Consider the following 18121-nt stretch of genomic DNA (forward strand, 5'->3'; position numbering starts at 1 on the left):
TAGAAGAGAGAATTTTTTTACACTGCAAGCTCTGAAAGTCTAAGAACGCATTTCGTCATCTGCGCAACAATTTCACAGCCTTGAGAGAGGAAAATTCGGAAAATTCCATTTGTTTATATTCAAAATATGTGAGATTGAGTGTCAGCAACGTTGGGCGCAGGGGCCGCCGGGGGTGTGCTCGCGGTCGTTACCCTGCCGCGGTGTCTTAGGTGTCTCACTTTTAGTTTTGGGCTTATTCCTTTCGCCATGTTTGTATAGATTATTTAGGGATTGAACGGCTTTAATTAGCCCGTCCGAATAAGAAGGACGGAGGAGTTGGTTCCATACCTATGAGTTTCTCACCGTGGATAGCGATGAACGAGCAACGCAGCGGATATGTATACACCCAAGCAAGGGCTGAGTGTGTGGGAGAAAGAGTCACACGTCTTGGTCTGTCCGCAGTCGGCGTCGGCTGGGGAATCCAGTTAAAAGAGAGGGGATCATCCCTGTGAGTGGTGGTTTTTTTATACCTGAGTCGCTGCCTCCACTCTCCCCTGTGGACGGCCGAACCCTTTACATCGTATAAATCGGTAATAAAATATTATTGATCGAATTATCGTGAGGTGAACACCGTAAGAGAACGAAATTAATTTTTTTAAAATGAGCGTGAGAAATCTCAAAATTGGTTTTCAGACTGGCGTTGGGCCTACGTGTGTGATCGCAATCTGGGTCCATAAGTGAGAAAATGGTGAAAATTCTTTAGAGGAAAGTGCAAAAAATCGTTTTTTGAACTTCAAGGTGAAACGGTTTCTAGGACTTTTTGATCGGGTAACGTGATTTTGGTTTCAAAAGATTCCAGATAAATTGCGCACTGCGCAGGCTTTCTTACCACGGGGTTTGTATAGAATAGTATCCCCAATTGCGAGATTTAAACTGTTGCTTTCAATGTTAAGGTTCTCATGGAACAAATATCGACCTTGGGAACCAATGTCTCGGGCCTCGTGGGCAGGTCAAAAATAAAACAATCGTCGTTTTCCTTTGGACTTAGTGCTTTTGCAAGGCCCCTGCGGGCCCAAATGGGCCGGAATTGCTTCACTTCGATTTGTCTTGAAGAGAGCTCTACCGTTTGCACGGGTTTTTCCGAAATTCGGTTTCATCGATTGTCAGGGGTGAAAAAGCGATATTTCAACCTCCGTAAAAACTTCCCCTTCAAGATGCGAGCATAAAGCGGCAAACCTTTGTTTTCGATAAGGGTGCTGAACGGAAACAAAATAAGAAGTTAAGTGTCCCCAGCACGCGTATTAGTAATAGGGGGGGGGGGGTTGGGGATGGAATTTTGGATGCATCTAAAAATGCATGCATCAAGATAGTTTGGGGCAAACGTTAAAATATGGATCTGTTATACCATATGTAAAAAAGTAGTGATTGTATTAAGAAAATAAAAGTAAACTTAAAGTTAAATAAAGATATATAACTTTTTGATCATACAGTTGAAAACTTTAGGGTTCGATCTTGATTGGTGCGTGATTCCTTAAACCTATACATGCCTATAATATCTGTGTTTTTGTAGTTCGTTTCAGACGTACGGATATGTATGGGGTATAGTTACTTAGTTACCATACTGAATCCAAGACAAAACTAATTTAGATTCTAAAAAAGTGAATTGCATAAGAGGAGCAAAATTTATTTGTATAAGACTATAGGTAAAATATGTAATATAAGTTTTTGCTAAACTTTCGCTTTGGAGCCTTATGGCTTGTGATATGCAGGAGGCTGGGGAAGCGGAAAGGTCGACAAGCTGCTCTTGAAGCTTTCGATATCCTCGATCGACGTTGGCTGCAACACAAAATTAATGAAAATAAAAATATTAATACTTGTGCATTAGGGTTTACTATAGAATTGTTCCATCCTTCAAACAAAGCAAACCGCTAAGGATTAAAGTAAAAAACATACTAACGCGCAAATTCGGGAAAAGAAGATTAATTTATGCGCTAAACATAAATTCAATTTAAAAAGAAAAAGGTTCCAGATAAAATGGAGATACAAATTTGAAGGTTGATAATGGCGGATTTTCGTGAGGTTTCATATATTTGAAAATTTTATCTTGAAGTTTAAACTCAGTTGCAAATTGTCAGACCATTTGTTGGTTTAAAATAATGTTAGAGCTATATTTAGCTATGTTCGATCAAATTATGAAAGAGTGTTGTAAAAATCATATTGTCTGAAATTCAGGAAATTCTCTGTTAAGCAGAAAAATGTGAAAATACCTTTCGTACGGCCAACAACGGCCCAAACTCGTCAATCTCAGCGCCAGCAGATCCAGCGCCTCCTTCCGCAGTCGACAACACGTGGATCGCCAGTTTTCGCCTTTTGGCACCTTCGGGGTGGATGTGATCATTGTAAAATTTAATCACATCGTCCTTGGTGATTTTCCTGAGAGATTCGACCTCGATATTGTCCCGGTCAAAGCAGTACGTTCGGTTGGCAATTTCGGTCCAGTATAGATTGGTCAGTTGTTTCATCATCTTGGGCTTCTCCAGCCGCAGCGCAGCCAGGGCTTGTTTGTGCCGTTCAAACTCCTCGTCGCTCATTTCCTCGAGGTACGACTTCATGCTCAGCAGGAACTCCTCAATTTTGTGGTCCACGTAATCTGGGTGCTTGAGTGATGTAATCTCGATTCTCACACATTGGCCCGTAATGACGTAGCTATGACGTATATCCACGCTGTAACCCAGCTGCTCCTGTAATTAGAATTATGAGCAAGCTTGTGTGTAATTATTTTACAAGGTACTGCTTATACCGTATGAAAAATGATAGAATACTAGGTTAGCCAGTATAAATCATCAAATATGTAGATGATATTATAAGATCAAGATGGAACGGTCAATAAATATTTAGTCAAAATCTTAAAATCGTAGGAACAAAATTTGTTTTGACGCAATGCACACGAGAAACCATTCAATAATAATCCATTAGAAAAAATGACGCATAGGTATAATTACATTTTGGAGAGAATCTCGCTGAGAGTACAAAAACTCTGGTTTTTCAGGCAACAAATCATTGATATAAAAGATAACTTAATATGGAGCATTATATTTCTTTGGCGTTTAATAAATAGATAAATAAATCGATCAATTTGTATGTACAGACTTAAAACAATTAGGTACTTTGATTTTAAGATTTCGAGTAAATTTTAACGACTTTGAGACCTCTAACTTTGATTTTGGCTATCCATTTTTACTGCCTATATATCTAATTGTTCCTGAGGCAGCGAATCGTTGGTCTCATTGGCCTCCCAGCAAGAAATTGGATATCCAGGATATCCGCCTTATGACATCGGGCTGTACAGATTTATATCCTCCGGATATCCATGGATATCCCGGAAACCTTTTGGATATCCTTCGGATATCCATTTTCTTGCTGGGCTTCTAGAAGCCGAATATGAACGTCAAAAGCCCGCAACTCTTTGCCCTTTTAAAATAAGTCATTTTTATTTAAAGAAAAAAATTAATACTTTTATGCCAACCTTCTACCTAGAGGCTATATATTGACCTGCCAAATATTCTTACATTCGTTGACACTTGCCAAACTACATACCACGGTCTCCTTGATATAAATTCACTTGGTACGAAGAGTAGTTAAAGCAGATTTTTTTTGAATTTACAATGAAAACACCTAAAATTTTCATAGATTGGCACGGCGTTAAACCTTTGACCTCTCATTTAGTGTTCATTCGACAAGACTCGACTCACGCAATCCAAAGAACACCTTTCATTTCGAATTATTGTAAGTAAAAGGTGACTTTCAAGATACAACTTCACAGCCCCAGTACTTTGAAAAAATCTAGCATCTCTATTAATTATACGAACACGAAAATTGACTGACTTTGGTCCTGAGCTCGTTGAAGCATGGTTCGCTGGCGAGTTTGACGAACAACTCAAGCAGCATTTTGCTCTCTGTGCTTTTGGGCGGGCACTGCAGGTGAAAGACGACGCAAGAAGTTTTGTACATGGCATTTCTCGCTTTATAAACATAGTTGCACCCTGCCAAGTTCATCAAAATGAGAAGAAAGTTAAAGAAACTAAGGGAATTACATATACCATCATTCAGCATAATATCACGGGGACGCTGCAAATGCGACGGCAGCATATTTTTTGGCAGGTTTCTTTCAATCACTTCGATCAGTTTCTGGGCTGCTGCTTTGTTCGCGTTGCCGTGGATCAGGCACTCAATGTGCATAATGGAGAAGAATTGCGGGATGAACCTCTCCAGGCCTTCGGCGGACACATCTGGAAAATTGGATAAATTGAAATATCATCCTGACTATAATAATAAATTTATTGAATATGGGTTGCGGACCATGTTTTTTTTTTAAATTTTAGCTGTCAAATCTAGCGAATTTTAACGTACGTGTCGTATTCTACAAGAAGGGAATGAACAAAAACTATGTTCAACTAATCGATTCAATTTCCCATAAAGATTTCATATCGTCATAGCTAAAAATAAACAATCCAAATTTAAATGAAAGCAGAAGCTAAAATTTCGCATTTCAATTATTATTCTTATCGGGTACAATGCATACTTGTAAGTGGTTAAAAAAAATCTCACTTACATTCTTGAATATCCGAATAATCTCTATGAAGCCATTTGTTCTCCCGCAAGCACACAGATTCATAGTGAGATGCCTGCTTGTTTGGGAACCACGTGGAAAATTCCTTCAGATACCGCACGTGACAAAGAAAAAATTATTCAAGATTAAGACAAAAGAGGAAAGTGAAGCATACTTGTTCCTTTAAAAACTTGTAGCTTATCCCTCTGATATCCAATTTGAGCAGCGTGTTGAGCACTTTATCAAAAAAAAATTCTAGCTTGTCATGGAAGCCCTCAACGTACACCTTTTAAATCCAATTCAGGTATCATTTTAAAACAAATTGTCTCTACTTACCAACAAGCCAGAACTTTGAGTCATGATATCAAACTTGAGACCCGCAAGGTTGGCGTAGCACGAATACACAATCAGGACGGTATTAACAAGTGCCACGTACATATCTATATAGTACGACGCGACGGGGTTCAAATTCGCAAACGGACTGAAAATTTAAAACAAACAGTTAAGCTTACAAATTGAGATAATATATGGAGCGTAGAATGCCTAGTAATATCCATCATCAGGTTTAATTTTGGGAGGAGAAATTCGTCATCCTTCTTGTGCCACACTCGAACAAATGGCGTCTCATGAATGATAGATGGATGCGGTGGCGGCTGCAATAAAAAGTAATTAGTTCAGGGAAGTTGTAAAAATGGAGTTCAAATGAGCAAGCATTATCAAATTTCAAGAAAATATTAAGCACGAGAAATTCATTTACCAAAAATTATATATTGGAGGCTTATTAATATCATGATTTACAATATTTTTGTAATAAAATTGCTAAAATTACTTAAGTTTTATATAATTTTTCAAATCATTTAAACAGATGATAGTTGCCAGAGTAAAAAATATGAATGCTGAATCACTTAACCATTAAAATACTGAAGGACGATAAGAATAAATATTGGACAATCACGATGACGGTAAAAACAATCATTCATTATTAAAAAAATGAGCTAAAAATGTCATCCGCGCATGACAGTATAGTGATGCCTGTTCACCGAAAGGTTTGGACATTTCTGAATATATTAAACTATACTAATTACATATCACTCTCAATTGTCGTGCAAAAACTGTATTTAAGAATTATTACTTTAATGTAAATCATATAACTATATTAAAAAAACCTTTTCTGTTCGTAGATTAAAGTTTTAGTTTTTTTTTAATATTATCTGAAATATATATATAAATAAGTATAGATTGACCAGCACAGAAACTCACATTATCATCATTTGGCAAAATATCTAAGTTGCTTGGAATGAACTCGTTCTTTTCGGGCAGCATCAGCTTTTCAATCGGCTTAGCCTTCTTCCACTTTTCAAGCAGCTCAGTTGGAATGTCTTCGATTTTGTACTTGGTTCCGTACCATTTCTCAGTCTGGTCAGCATTTTTCTCAAAATGCTTAGAAAAAATGAAAATCCTGTTTTGAAGGATGGGTTAAAATTTTCTCAGAACATCAGAAAAAGGTGACCAACCTGCAGTTATTTGGCGTAAGCATATCCATCAGTTCATTAAGCAATTTTGGATTAAACTCTGACAATAAATACTCTGCAGTCAGCACATCCTCTATCGGGTATTTCTTTGGAAAAGGGAAAACAGACATTTAAATTTATGTTCGCATTCAAAACGTAAACTCACCAGTAGGCCTTCAACCAGGTTGACAACGTAATTCAAAGCAGTTTCCTTGTCTTTGAACCGGAAACCCAATTTTCTTATTTCCGCGTACTCATTGAAAATTATTTTATGTCGTGGCCTCTCCTTTCGAAGCAAATTGATATACTAAAAGTTACGACAAGTAAATTTATACATTTTTTATTAAAGAATAATTGCGAGAGGGTTTAAAAACCTGGAAAACGAAATCAATGACGTGGTCAACGTTCTTAAGACCATCTTCAGTCAGATTAATAATCAGGTCGAAGAAATAAAAAATTTGACTGGCCGTATGAAGATCGTAGTAAGCATTGAGATTAAACACCCATACTCGCTCTCTCAAGACGTACTGCAAGCTACCGCTGCTTTTGTGATCAAGAAGGTAGGCCAAGTACTTAATTGGCTGAAAGCAGGAAAAAAATGGTTAATTTTTAATATTTCTGCTAGCAGCATAACTCAAAAACGTTGCACATAATTTAAATATTTTCTGCTAATCTTTTACGTTTATTGAAAAGGATTATACAAAATCATCCCCACAAAATAAAAAAATATGTGTAAAATAAAAGGAATCTTTTGTTTTGAAATGCTTAATCAATTGCGCAAAATAATTTTACAAAAAAGAGCACCATAGTTTTTTTAAGATTGAATTTTCACTGTAATTTTCACACGTTTATTACAAAGACGCTCAGGATAGTTTCACGGCATTTTTCTAACAGCGCGGGTTATTACTTTCGCTAAACACCTATTTATGAAAATATACTAACGCCTGACATGTACTGCTGACTCTTATCCACGATGCGAAAGCTGATTCTAAGCAAATGTACCGGTTTAATTGGCACAGCCAATATTTTCTTTTTCAGCTGCTTTGGGCCAAGAGGATGTCCGGGCCACTCGGGCAGAGTGACGCGTTTGTTCTTAATTGTTCCAAACAATTTCACAGCTGTATTTTGCAGTTTGGCTAAAGAGTCTGTAAAATATATTTTATATTCAATGAATACAACATGCTGTGAAATTTATTCAAATCCATAGCGTTTCGTTTCATTGAAGAAGCAGAATCTTTTGGAAAAAACACAATTTTAACCTTTAAACATGCACCGATAGTAACTTTTATAATATTTGGATAATTTAAGATTTAATTTTACTTATTGATGATTTCTGGTTTTGATATACCAAAAAATATAGAAAATTTGGTGATAAAGAAATTACTGGAAAATATCCACATTTCCACCCTTCTTCCAAACTCTGGTAAACAATATAATCTGAAATTAGTTTTATATCGCACCTTTGCCGAGGATCACGAGCGACATGATGTTGGACGAGTAGTAATCTCTGTGGAACTTGAGCAGCGCCTCCCTGACATTAATTCCATTTTTATTAGGATCTTCGACCAACGTTTGCAAGTTGCCAGTGCCAAATTTACTGTAGGGATGGTCCTTGCTGCTGGTGCTCCTTTCCAGCTGGTGTAATCGCCATGAGTCATTGGCCAAATTATTTTCATGCACCGAATTGACGGCTTGCACTTCTCGGACTATCGCGTCCTCGGTGAAGAGAGGGGCCAAAAATAACTGAGAAAATCTTTCACCAGGATCAATGTTTGCAACCATATCTCAATTTTACTCATTATTACCTGTCTAATGCTCTATTCAAGTGCTCAGGGGTGACGTCAAAGTAGTGGGTCGTTTTTCCCATGGAGGTGTGTGCATTTGAACTGCCGCCATGCTCTGACAAGAACTTTTCGTACTCGTTCTCTCTTGGGTACTTTTCCGTTCCAAGGAACAACATGTGCTCCAGAAAATGAGCCAAGCCATCGAGTCCATTGGGATCGCTCATGTAACCTGAAAGAAACAATCATTTGCATATTGAGATCATTAACATTTTCAAATAGTTATATCGGGCCATGAGCGTTTTGTTTGATTTTTAATGCTTGAAAAGACCAATGGAATTTAAAGCAAGTCCTTGTTAAATCCTATATCGGTCGCTCCATAGTCTATGAGAAATAGATTATTCCATATTTATCTGTTTCTCTGGCAAAACCGTGGTACTGACCAGTTTTAATTAAATATTTGAAAATGCGTCTAAATTTTACGTAAGTTTATTTTCAAAGCGTTTTTTCAAGGCTTTTTAATGCTTTACAAATTCTTCCCAAATATAAGGAATTTTGTCACTGCTTAGATTTAAACGAGAGCCCGACTAAGGCAAACACACACCAAATACTTCACCATTCCAATCATTGTTGTGATTCTCAAGAAGCAAAGAGCACACGTAATTAATGCGCGTTTCAAAATGCGACGCAAGTTGAATTGATAGAATGCCTAGAATTGTTCTACATAACATTCTTCAGTGTTGCATATCCCTATTGAAATTTTATACACCCTTTAAAGCTCTTAACACTTATCTTTGAAAGTATATAATAAAAATCTAGTCAAAAATTCCGTATAGAGTATAAATTTAATAGAAAATAAACATTTTAAAATCGTCGCACAAGATATATTTGCATAAATTCTTACTTGAGAGAAAATTGGTCGCTTTGGTCGCAACAACATGAAAAGGTCTAATAAATTAAAAATATTCTATATAAATAAGAAAAATGGCTTTCTCATAACTCCTACAACTCATTTCAATACATAAAACGATGATTTTCACTATCAAATATAATTACCAACGTTAACGGTGAGTGCAGCTGCTGCCTTATCAGTTTTTGGGTCGCTGATGAGTAATACCCGCAGCTCATTGCCCAAAATTAGGCCTCGGTAATCTCTTTTGTCCTCTGGACTTTTCGTGATGTTTTTGAATATCTGGACCATCGTGGAAACGGTCGCTGTGGAGAGCGGTCTAGAAGAGAGAACTATTTTACGCTGCAAGCTCTTTAAATACGCCAACAAGAGCGCGTGGAAGTTAAAAAATTCTAAAAATTCATATTGCTATCTGAGCAGCGATTTCACAGCCCTTGACAGGAAAATTCCTGATTTCGTGAGTGAAAAGCCAGAAGGCGGAAACAAATATGCGAAGGTTAAATTTGTAGTTTTCTCCTTTATTATTGACTTTTAACGTCAGTTTCTTGTTGAGCAGATTTCAGTTAAATTAAAGTAAATAATTTTTAAAATACGCAATACGGGTTGCTATAGTAATAAACCATGTGTTAAATTTTCCCCCGTTAAAATAACTTGAATTATTTCACGTCTATTTCGGCCCCTTCACATTTCAGTAGCACAAATATATTAATCGGGAAATTATTTTTCGTCATTTGGGGATCCCATATTGATGAACTTCTTTAAGTCAAACACATGCGATTATATTGATTTATTTTACTGAAATTTCCTTATTTTAATAGATCTCTGATATTTCAAGCATAAAAATTATGAGCTCGCTCTGGAATATTTAATTGTTCGCAATTCAAGTAAAAATATTGTTTTGTGGCTGATAAAGGGGTAAGTCTTCAGTGCACTTTAAATCAGATTTAATTTCTTTCAATCTTTGCAGGTTTGCCCCAGTAACTATTATCGTGTGTGTAATTAATTATTTATGAATAAATAGAAAATGGTATATGGAAATGAATGGTATTTTTATTGTAATTTATTGCACTCTCTTGGCAATAAATGCAAAAAGGTTAAAAAACGTGGAACATATTTTATATGACCGACGTTGCTAACGTACAAGTTTGGCTTTAGAACCTTGCGGCCTGTGATGAGCAAAAGGTTGGAGCAGCGGTAAGGTCGACAGACCACTCTTGAAGCTGCAGATGTCATCGATTCGCGTTGGCTGCAACACATTCAATCAATTATTAATAAATTATTTTCTTTGGTATAAAAATTAAGAAATACCTTGCTGACGACCGACAACGGCTCCAACTCGTCAATCTCAGCGCCAGCAGATCCAGCGCCTTCCTCCGCGGTTGACAACACGTGGACCGCTAGCTTTCGCCTTTTGGCCCCCTCGGCGTGGATGTGATCAGTGTAAAACTTAATCACGTCGTCCTTGGTGATGGTCTTGAGAAAGTCGACCTCTATATTGTTCCGGTCAAAGCAGTATGTTTGCTCGGTAATTTCGTCCCAGAATAGATTCGTCAGTTGAATCATCTTCTTGGGCTTCTCCAGCCGCAGTACAGCCAGGGCTTCTTTGTGCCTTTCAAACTCCTCGTCACTCATTTCCTCGAGGTACGACTTCATGTTTAGCAGGAACTCCTCAATTTTGTGGTCCACATAGATCGGATGCTTGCACGACTGCACCAAGATTCTCACGCCTTGACTCGTCACATTGCGATGAAGGTCCAATTCCACAATGTAGCCGAGCTGCTCCTGTAATTTAAATGCGTAAATTTAATGGAATTATCCGAATTTGTTGGATCTTATTAATTTATAGTATATTTCCTGAACTGTCTCTTTGGCAAAAATTGGCTGAAACTTGGTAAGTAAAAAAATAAAATAATTTAAGTAGAAAACACATCCACGCCTTGAATTTTGAAATTTTAAGACTTAAATTTTCAAAATTAGAATAACATCTATGGTAAAAAAGAAAGTGTTTCAGAAGTAAAATAACCTATTTAATTTTTAGCCATCAATTTGAATCGATTTAAAAAAGCAAATAAAATTGCCCTGGTTTTAACCACCCTGCCTAAAACCAGCTGGTCAAAATGGGAACATTGCAACGATCCGAGAACTGCTTTCTCATGACATAGAGCTATGGGCATAAGCCAAAACAAGTAAAACAGAATAATGACGAAATATAGCTTGTACTGCAATTCAAAACCTGCGTTTCTAGTTTTTAGCGTTGTTCTGTTTTTCAGGAGCAAAAAGGTGAGAATTCTCCAGTTGCAAAAGATCTTAAACGCTAAAAAAAATTGACTGACTTTGGTCCTGAGCACGTCGAAGCAGTGTTCGCTGGTGATTTGGACGAACAACTCAAGCAACATGTTGCTCTCTGTTCTTTTCGGCTCGCACTGCAGGTGAACGTCGACGCAAGAGGTTTTGTGCTTTTCATTTGTTACTTCGTAAACACAGTTGCTTCCTTCCAGTATCATAGTATTGATTATTATAAAAACAATTACACAAAGAGTGCAGAATTTTACCATCCTCCAATTTCATGTCTCGGTAACGCAGCAAATGCTGCGGAAACAAAGGCATCACGTTCTTGGGCAATTTGCTCTCGATCAGTTTGATCAGTTTCTGGGCTGCTGCTTTGTTGGTGTTGCCGTGGATCAGGCACTCGATGTGCATCATGGAGAAGAACTCCTTGATGAAACTCTTAAGGTCATCGAAGGACAGATCTGGAAAAAAGGTAATTTATAAAAGCACTAGGAAACGTGAAGTTATTGCGGCGATCAATTTATAGAAATTTGGGTGCGAATCACGTGAAATGGTCGAAAAGTTATTTTTATCTGTTACGAGGAATTTAAAAGTGACGTAAAATGTGAAAATTATTGCATACCAATGAATTGCCTGGTTCAAATTAAAATATTATTGCTTACATTTTGTAGCTTCCAGTAGTTCAGTTTTAAGCCAACTTTTTTCTATCAAACACGCCGCTTGGTAACGCTTTGCCTGCGTGTATGGTTGTTCTGCTTCAAAATTCTTCAGATCCCTTACATACTAAATCAAGAACAAAAACATAAGTCTAAAAATCTAAGAAAATTCAAGCCTAATTAATACAGATTCCTTGAAAATCTCATAGCGTTTCTCGTCAACATCCAAATTGAACAGCGTGTCGAGCACTTTGGTTAGCAGGATGTCTAGCTTGTCGTTAAATCCCTCGATTGACACCTGTCAAAAACAGTAAGCATATCTCTAATATATAATTTCATTAGATTTACTCACCTTCAAGCCATATTCGGAGCTCACAACACTAAACTGGAGAGAAGCCAGGGAGGCGTCGTACGAATATTCAGTCAGGGCGTCACGAACCAAATTCAGGTAAATATCTATAAAGTTTACCCTGAGCGGGTCCACGAACGCAAACGGACTGACAATTGAAATAAATATTAGAACAAATTTAAATATTAGACATGTTGAATACCTCGTCAGTTCAAAGATCAGGTTTGATTTTGGGAGGAGAAACTCGTCATCCTTCTTGTGCCACACCCGAACAAATTTTGTCTCGTGAATGATTGTGGGATGCTTTGATGGAGTAAAAATAGTTTAGATCAGGGTTCGACAGTTTTGCAATGCGCAAAAATTCTCAACTGGATTTTTACACAAAAATCATCTGGTAAAAACCACCGCAGTGTCGGGTTTTTTAGAATTTAACCCCAGAAAGATTTTTGGCTTTTTTTGGATATCCAGCTGTTGAATCCACCACGAGAATTTTCGATTATCAAAATAAATGCATTGTTTCGGACATAAATTAACAAAATTTAAGAAAGAAAAAACTCTAATAGATTTTCGCAATGCAGTGGGTTTTCATGAAAAATTCGTGTTGTGCGAAACCTGGTAAGGATTGTTTAACAGAATTGCTATGATGCGATAAAAGAAACAAAATTATACGAAAACACATTGTCAAATATCCGACTGGTTATTGTAATAATGAAGACGCAATGAAGAAGTTGGCATTGAGGAAAATGTCCGGAATTTCAGTAGAGCACAAATAATTCTAATGCAATTTACTTCAGAGATGAATATTGCAAAAAAATAATATTCTGTTAAGTTCACTAAAACAAAAGTGGAATTTAAAATCACGTGTCTGACAAAAGGACAAAAAGAAACTCACTTTATCATCATTTGGCAAAATATCAAAGCTGCTTGGAATGAACTCGTTCTTTTTGGGCAGCTGCAGCTCTTCAATCGGCTTAGCATTCCTCCACTTTTCAATCAGCTCTGAAGGAATGTCTTCGATTTTGTACTTGGTTCCGTACCATTTCTCAGTCTGGTCAACAATAACAGGTTTCTTCGATACGATTCTAATCCTGATTGAAGGAAGGAAAAATTAAACAAAAGTCAGAGCATTTTCCAATTGTTTTCAACCTGCAGTTATCTGGAGTGAGCTTTTCCATCACTTGATTAATTAGCTCGGGTTTCCACTCAGACAATAAATTTTCTGCAGTCAGCACATCGTCTATTGGGTATTTCTAGAATAGGCAAAATTCCCTTTTCTTAAATGTTTTAAAAGCCGCCAACCACTGGCACCACTGTACTTTTGCAAATTTCGGAGGCTTAAATGCACTCTTTTAATACTGCGGCTACAAATATGCAATAATTCTGCTATCGTGCATTCTATACATAAGCGTAAAAATCTTTAAAATATTTTATGCAACTTGCTGAAAACTATGATTTCGTGTTGAACAACAAATTTTAAATACAAAAATTCAGGTTCCTATTTGCTTCTTCAAGTTTTTATTAAAAAGAATAAAAATTGAAATATTTTCAGTCAGGAATGCCCATGGCAGTAGGATTGAGTCTAAAATGTCGCTGTGAAAATACCAAAAAAATTTAAATTTCTAACCTTTAAATTAACAGCTTTAAAAAGTGTTTAACTGATTGTAATTTGACATTCGACACATAAAATTCCAAAAGTCAACTCACCAGCAGGTGTTTAGCCAACATGTAAACATATCCCACGGGCGATTCTTTGTCTTTGAACCGGAAACTGATTTGATCGATTTCCATAATTTCATTGAAAATCCATTCCTTTGGATCTTCTTGCCGAAGCAGATTGATAAACTAAAAGTAGAAGCGTGATTGATTGATTTCCCACAGAGCGTTTTACTGGAAGAGTACCTGGAAGATGAGATCAACGATGTTGTCAACGTTCTCGAGACCCTTTTCAGTCAGATCAACGTCCACATCGAAAAGTGCAATGTCCCTTGCCACTGAGCTGCATCCGGCAATCAGTTGGCTCGACCAGCCACGCTTTTTCAGAGCAGAGAGCAAGCTGCCGCTGCTTTCGTGACCAATCAGGTGACTCAAGTACTCAAATGGCTGAAATCACAGAAAACGAAGAGTTCATTAATTAACAATTAGGAATCAACAAGCACTGATTGTCAGATAGGAAATCATTTGTTTCATTTCTAAAGTTTTCAAAATTCCCACTTTTTTCAATTTCTGTGTGCCAAAATTAAATAAAAATATTTTGAAGTTATACAACTAAAATTACAGAGAATAATTCGACAATTCATGTGGCAATCAATCTCAGCATTTTAGTGCTGCTCACTTGAATGTAAACACCTTTCCCAGGGTTAAGGAGAAAATTGCTTTTTCAAGAATTTTTTTTGCTAACACATTAAGTGACAAATAGATGTTTAAAACTGCGGGGGCCAGATGTGAGATAAAATTGCGGTTCACACTACGTAAAGCGCGCATTGAAAAAATGAAAATCATACATTTATATAATTTTTATGTTGATTTTATTTTTTTTGCAAATAAACTGCAACGCTCTTAAATAAATAAAAAAGTTATATGTGCACTGTCCCTAAATATGCTTTAGAATTAATATTATGATAGCGTGTGGGTGATACTTTATTGGTCTTTCAAGTCTAAAAATATAGAAACAGCGAAAATTGTGGCATTGATTGCAGCCTCTCTTTAAATTTTTATCACGAGTGAAAGAATACTATAGTTTGTGAAAATGTAGGTTATAAGAAGTATACTATCCTAGTTTAATCTAAAAAAGATTATCAATTTATAAATCTAAAAACTTCCCAACATAGTCAAAATTGTACGATTTTGAGCTGCAGATGATTCTTACATCGTAGAATTGATCAAGATGACTCCGATGACTAACTACAAAATAAATACTTACATCTGATTTGTAGTGCTGCCTCATGTCAGGAATGGGAAAGGAGATGGTAAGCAATCGCAAGTCATGTACTGGGACGACACGTATTTTCTTTTTCAGCTGCTCTGGACCATAAGGATGTCCGGGCCACTCGGGCAAAGTAACGCGTTTGTTCTCAATTGCACCAAACATATTCTCAGCTTTTTCTTGCAGTTCATCTAAAGAGTCTGTAAAATATATAATATATTCAATGAGTACAACATGTTCTGAAAAAAATTCAAATCCAGCGCTTCGTTTCATTGAAGAAGCAGAAATATTTGGGGACTCTCCCCCATTAATTCTGGAAAAAACACAATTTTAAACCTTTAAACATGCACTGATAGAGTCACTTTTAACATATTTTTGGATAATATAGGATTAAATTTTACTTATTAATGATCAAAGTGGATCAAAGAAAATAAAAAAAACACCATTTATTCCTATTTGAATAAATTTCATTAAGGTCACAGTTGTTTTTGACGCAAAAATATCTTCAAGTTAAACTCGCAGTGAAATATGATATCGTATTTAATATTTAAAAACTGAATAAATAGGATTCCTGGTTTTCATATACCAACAATTTATAGAAATATTACTAAAAGAAATTATTGGAAAATATCCACATTTCCACCCTTCTTCCAAACTCTGGTAAAAAATATTTACTGAAATTAGTTTTATATCGCACCTTTGCCGAGGATCACGAGCGACATGATGTTGGACGAGTAGTAAGTGCTGTGGAACTTGAGCAGTGCCTCCCTGACATTAATTCCATTTTTCTTGGGATCTTCGACCAACGTTTGCAAGTTGCCAGTGCTAAATTTACTGTAGGGATGGTCCTTGATGCTGGTGCTCCTTTCCAGCTGGAGTAAACGCCTTGAGTCATCGGCCAAATTTTTTTCATACTCCGAATTGACGGCTTGCACTTCTCGGTCTGTCGCGTCCTCGGTGAAGAGAGGGGCCTTAAAGAACTGAGAAAAACTTAATGCAGGATCATTATTTGTGATTTTTGTTAATTTTAACTCATTATTACATGTCTAATGCGATGGTCAAGTGTTCAAAGGCGACGTCAAAGAAGAAGATCGTGTCTTCGGTGGAGGTGAATGCATCTGAATTGCCGCCATGCTCTGACAAGAACTTTTCGTACTCGTTCTCTCTTGGGTACTTTTCCGTTCCAAGGCGCAGCATATGCTCCAGAAAGTGAGCCAAACCGTTGAGTTCATTGGGATCGCTCATGTAACCTGAAAGAAACAATCAATTGCATAATAAGAGCAGTAAACGTTTTCAAATTATTAAAGGTCTTTTAAGACTTGTTTTTTAAGACTTGAAAAGTACAATGGAATGTAGAGCATGTTAAAGTACACGTTAATCCCGATTTTCAACTCCATATTTTATGAAAAACAAATAACTCCATTTTTTGCTGCTGATAATTATCTGATTATTCAGCAAATTCATGGAATTGTGAAATGAACTTAGAAAAAATATTTTAAAATAAGTCAAAATTTTACATAAGTTTACCGTCGAAGCGTTCGTTCGGATTTTATTGCTTTATACAAATTCCTATCAAATGGAAGGAATTTTGTCACAGCCTCGCTTAAAAACGAGAGCCCCCTTAAAAGGCATACAAACACCTAACCTCACCATTCCAAGCATTGTTCTGATTCTCAAACAGCAAAGAGAACACGTAATTAATGCGCGTTTCAAAATGCAACGCAAGTTGAATTGATAGAATGCCTAGAATAGAATGCCATAACATTCTTTGGTGTTTCATATTCTGAACATATACACCCTATTACAGCTTTTGTGTCACATCGTTGAATAATAATATTTAATAGTATAAAAATTCCTTATAGAGCATAGATAAATAATATTTAGAACATACTTTTAAATATTAAGCACCTTTTATTTGATACACAAAGGTTAAAAATTTTTGCTTTATATGAAATTAATTGCTTGGTTATCCCAACAACACACGCAGGTGTAGTAAAAATAAAGTAATGAATTGATTCACCATTAAATGAGAAAAATGGCTTTCTCATATCTGGAACAACTCATTTCAATATTCATAAAATGATGATTATCACTATAAAATATACTTACCAACGTTAACGGAGAGCGCAGCTGCTGCCTTGTCAGTTTCTGGGTCGCTGATGAGTAATACCCGTAGCTCATTGTCCAAAATTAAGCCCCGGTAATCTCTTTTGTCCTCTTGACTTTTCGTGATGTTTCCGAATATCTGGATCATCGTGGAAACTTTCGCTGTGGAGAGCGGTCTAGAAGAGAGAACTATTTTACGCTGCAAGCTCTTTAAATACGCCAACAAGAGCGCGTGGAAGTCTAAAAATTCTAAAAATTCATTTTGTTACCTGCGCAGAAATTTCACAGCCCTGACAGGAAAATTCCTGATTTTGAGATCGAGAAGGAAACAAATATGCGAAGGTTAAATTTGTAATTTTCTCCTCTTCACGTCCTTACTTTGAAGCAGAATATCTGGTCATTAGCTTTCTGACCGGAGAAATCAATGCTCTGCATCGGTTCCATCCGGTTTATCCATGCTGAATTTGATAATGAAAAAATAGATTTCCTGCATGGCGTTCTATATATACAACATTTATATAGTCTTTTTCACCCAAATTTTCTCAAGTTATCCCTATTTTGCTAAAAGTTTGAAAACGGGTGGTTCAAATTGAATAAACAAAAATATCAAACTGGGAAATGCTTTTCTTGCATACCTTCTCCGGTGCTGTGTCAACATGAATAGATCTACGCATGAAGGATAATTTGACCTGATTATTGACATGAGGAGATTGGTTGGGTATACGAAAATTTATGGCTCAGGAGAAAAATAAAGTGAATATTTGTCCGGAATATTGGTCTTATCTCGGGTGCAGAAAGGAGAGCAAAGGGTGTAGCTTGCCCACCGAAACTATGCAGCATGCGTGATTTGGCAGTATGGGACGAATGTCTAGTGTTTCAAAAGAGTCCTCGGTGCGGGGGCAAAAGGCCCTTGAGTGGGCTGGGTCCCTGTGCGGCCTGATGCGCCCATATTTTCCGTTCGCGATATTATTGGGACCAGGGTTTCAGAATTCGTGCTAGTACATTGCG

The 18121-nt window shown here is 36.7% G+C and overlaps 2 protein-coding genes across 2 annotated transcripts; both read right to left on the reverse strand.

Moving 5' to 3' along the window:
- Window positions 1-1707: 1707 nt before the first annotated feature.
- LOC135945421 (insulin-degrading enzyme-like) lies at window positions 1708-9081 on the reverse strand. Its single transcript, XM_065493106.1, is given in 16 exon segments — window positions 1708-1815; window positions 2247-2720; window positions 3865-4022; window positions 4080-4268; window positions 4592-4694; window positions 4764-4874; window positions 4925-5069; window positions 5132-5241; window positions 5849-6047; window positions 6103-6206; window positions 6266-6406; window positions 6474-6680; window positions 7042-7244; window positions 7560-7852; window positions 7905-8112; window positions 8937-9081. Coding segments are annotated over 16 exon segments (2898 nt in total).
- Window positions 9082-9922: 841 nt separating this feature from the next.
- LOC135945422 (insulin-degrading enzyme-like) lies at window positions 9923-17261 on the reverse strand. Its single transcript, XM_065493108.1, has 16 exons — window positions 17117-17261; window positions 16050-16257; window positions 15705-15997; window positions 15005-15207; window positions 13984-14184; window positions 13789-13926; window positions 13231-13334; window positions 12981-13172; window positions 12287-12400; window positions 12088-12232; window positions 11923-12033; window positions 11742-11862; window positions 11343-11540; window positions 11124-11281; window positions 10099-10572; window positions 9923-10036 (listed from the first exon to the last, which is right to left on the reverse strand). Exons 1-16 carry the CDS (start codon window positions 17259-17261, stop codon window positions 9923-9925), a joined length of 2919 nt encoding a protein of 972 aa, XP_065349180.1.
- Between the last annotated feature and the right edge of the window lie 860 nt (window positions 17262-18121).

The sequence above is a fragment of the Cloeon dipterum genome, chromosome X (assembly GCF_949628265.1).
Source record: "Cloeon dipterum chromosome X, ieCloDipt1.1, whole genome shotgun sequence".
Lineage (NCBI taxonomy): Eukaryota > Metazoa > Arthropoda > Insecta > Ephemeroptera > Baetidae > Cloeon > Cloeon dipterum.

Bases quoted from the DNA above. Each gene is read 5' to 3' on its own strand.
- LOC135945422 (XM_065493108.1), bottom strand. From the start codon at position 17,261: ATGATCCAGATATTCGGAAACATCACGAAAAGTCAAGAGGACAAAAGA. The intron at 12,401-12,980 runs TAAAGTGAGTTT...CTAAACTATTTT, and splicing joins GATATTTTGCCAAATGATGA to TACTCCATCAAAGCATCCCA. The intron at 11,282-11,342 runs GTAAAATTCTGC...TGATACTGGAAG, and splicing joins AGACATGAAATTGGAGGATG to GAAGCAACTGTGTTTACGAA.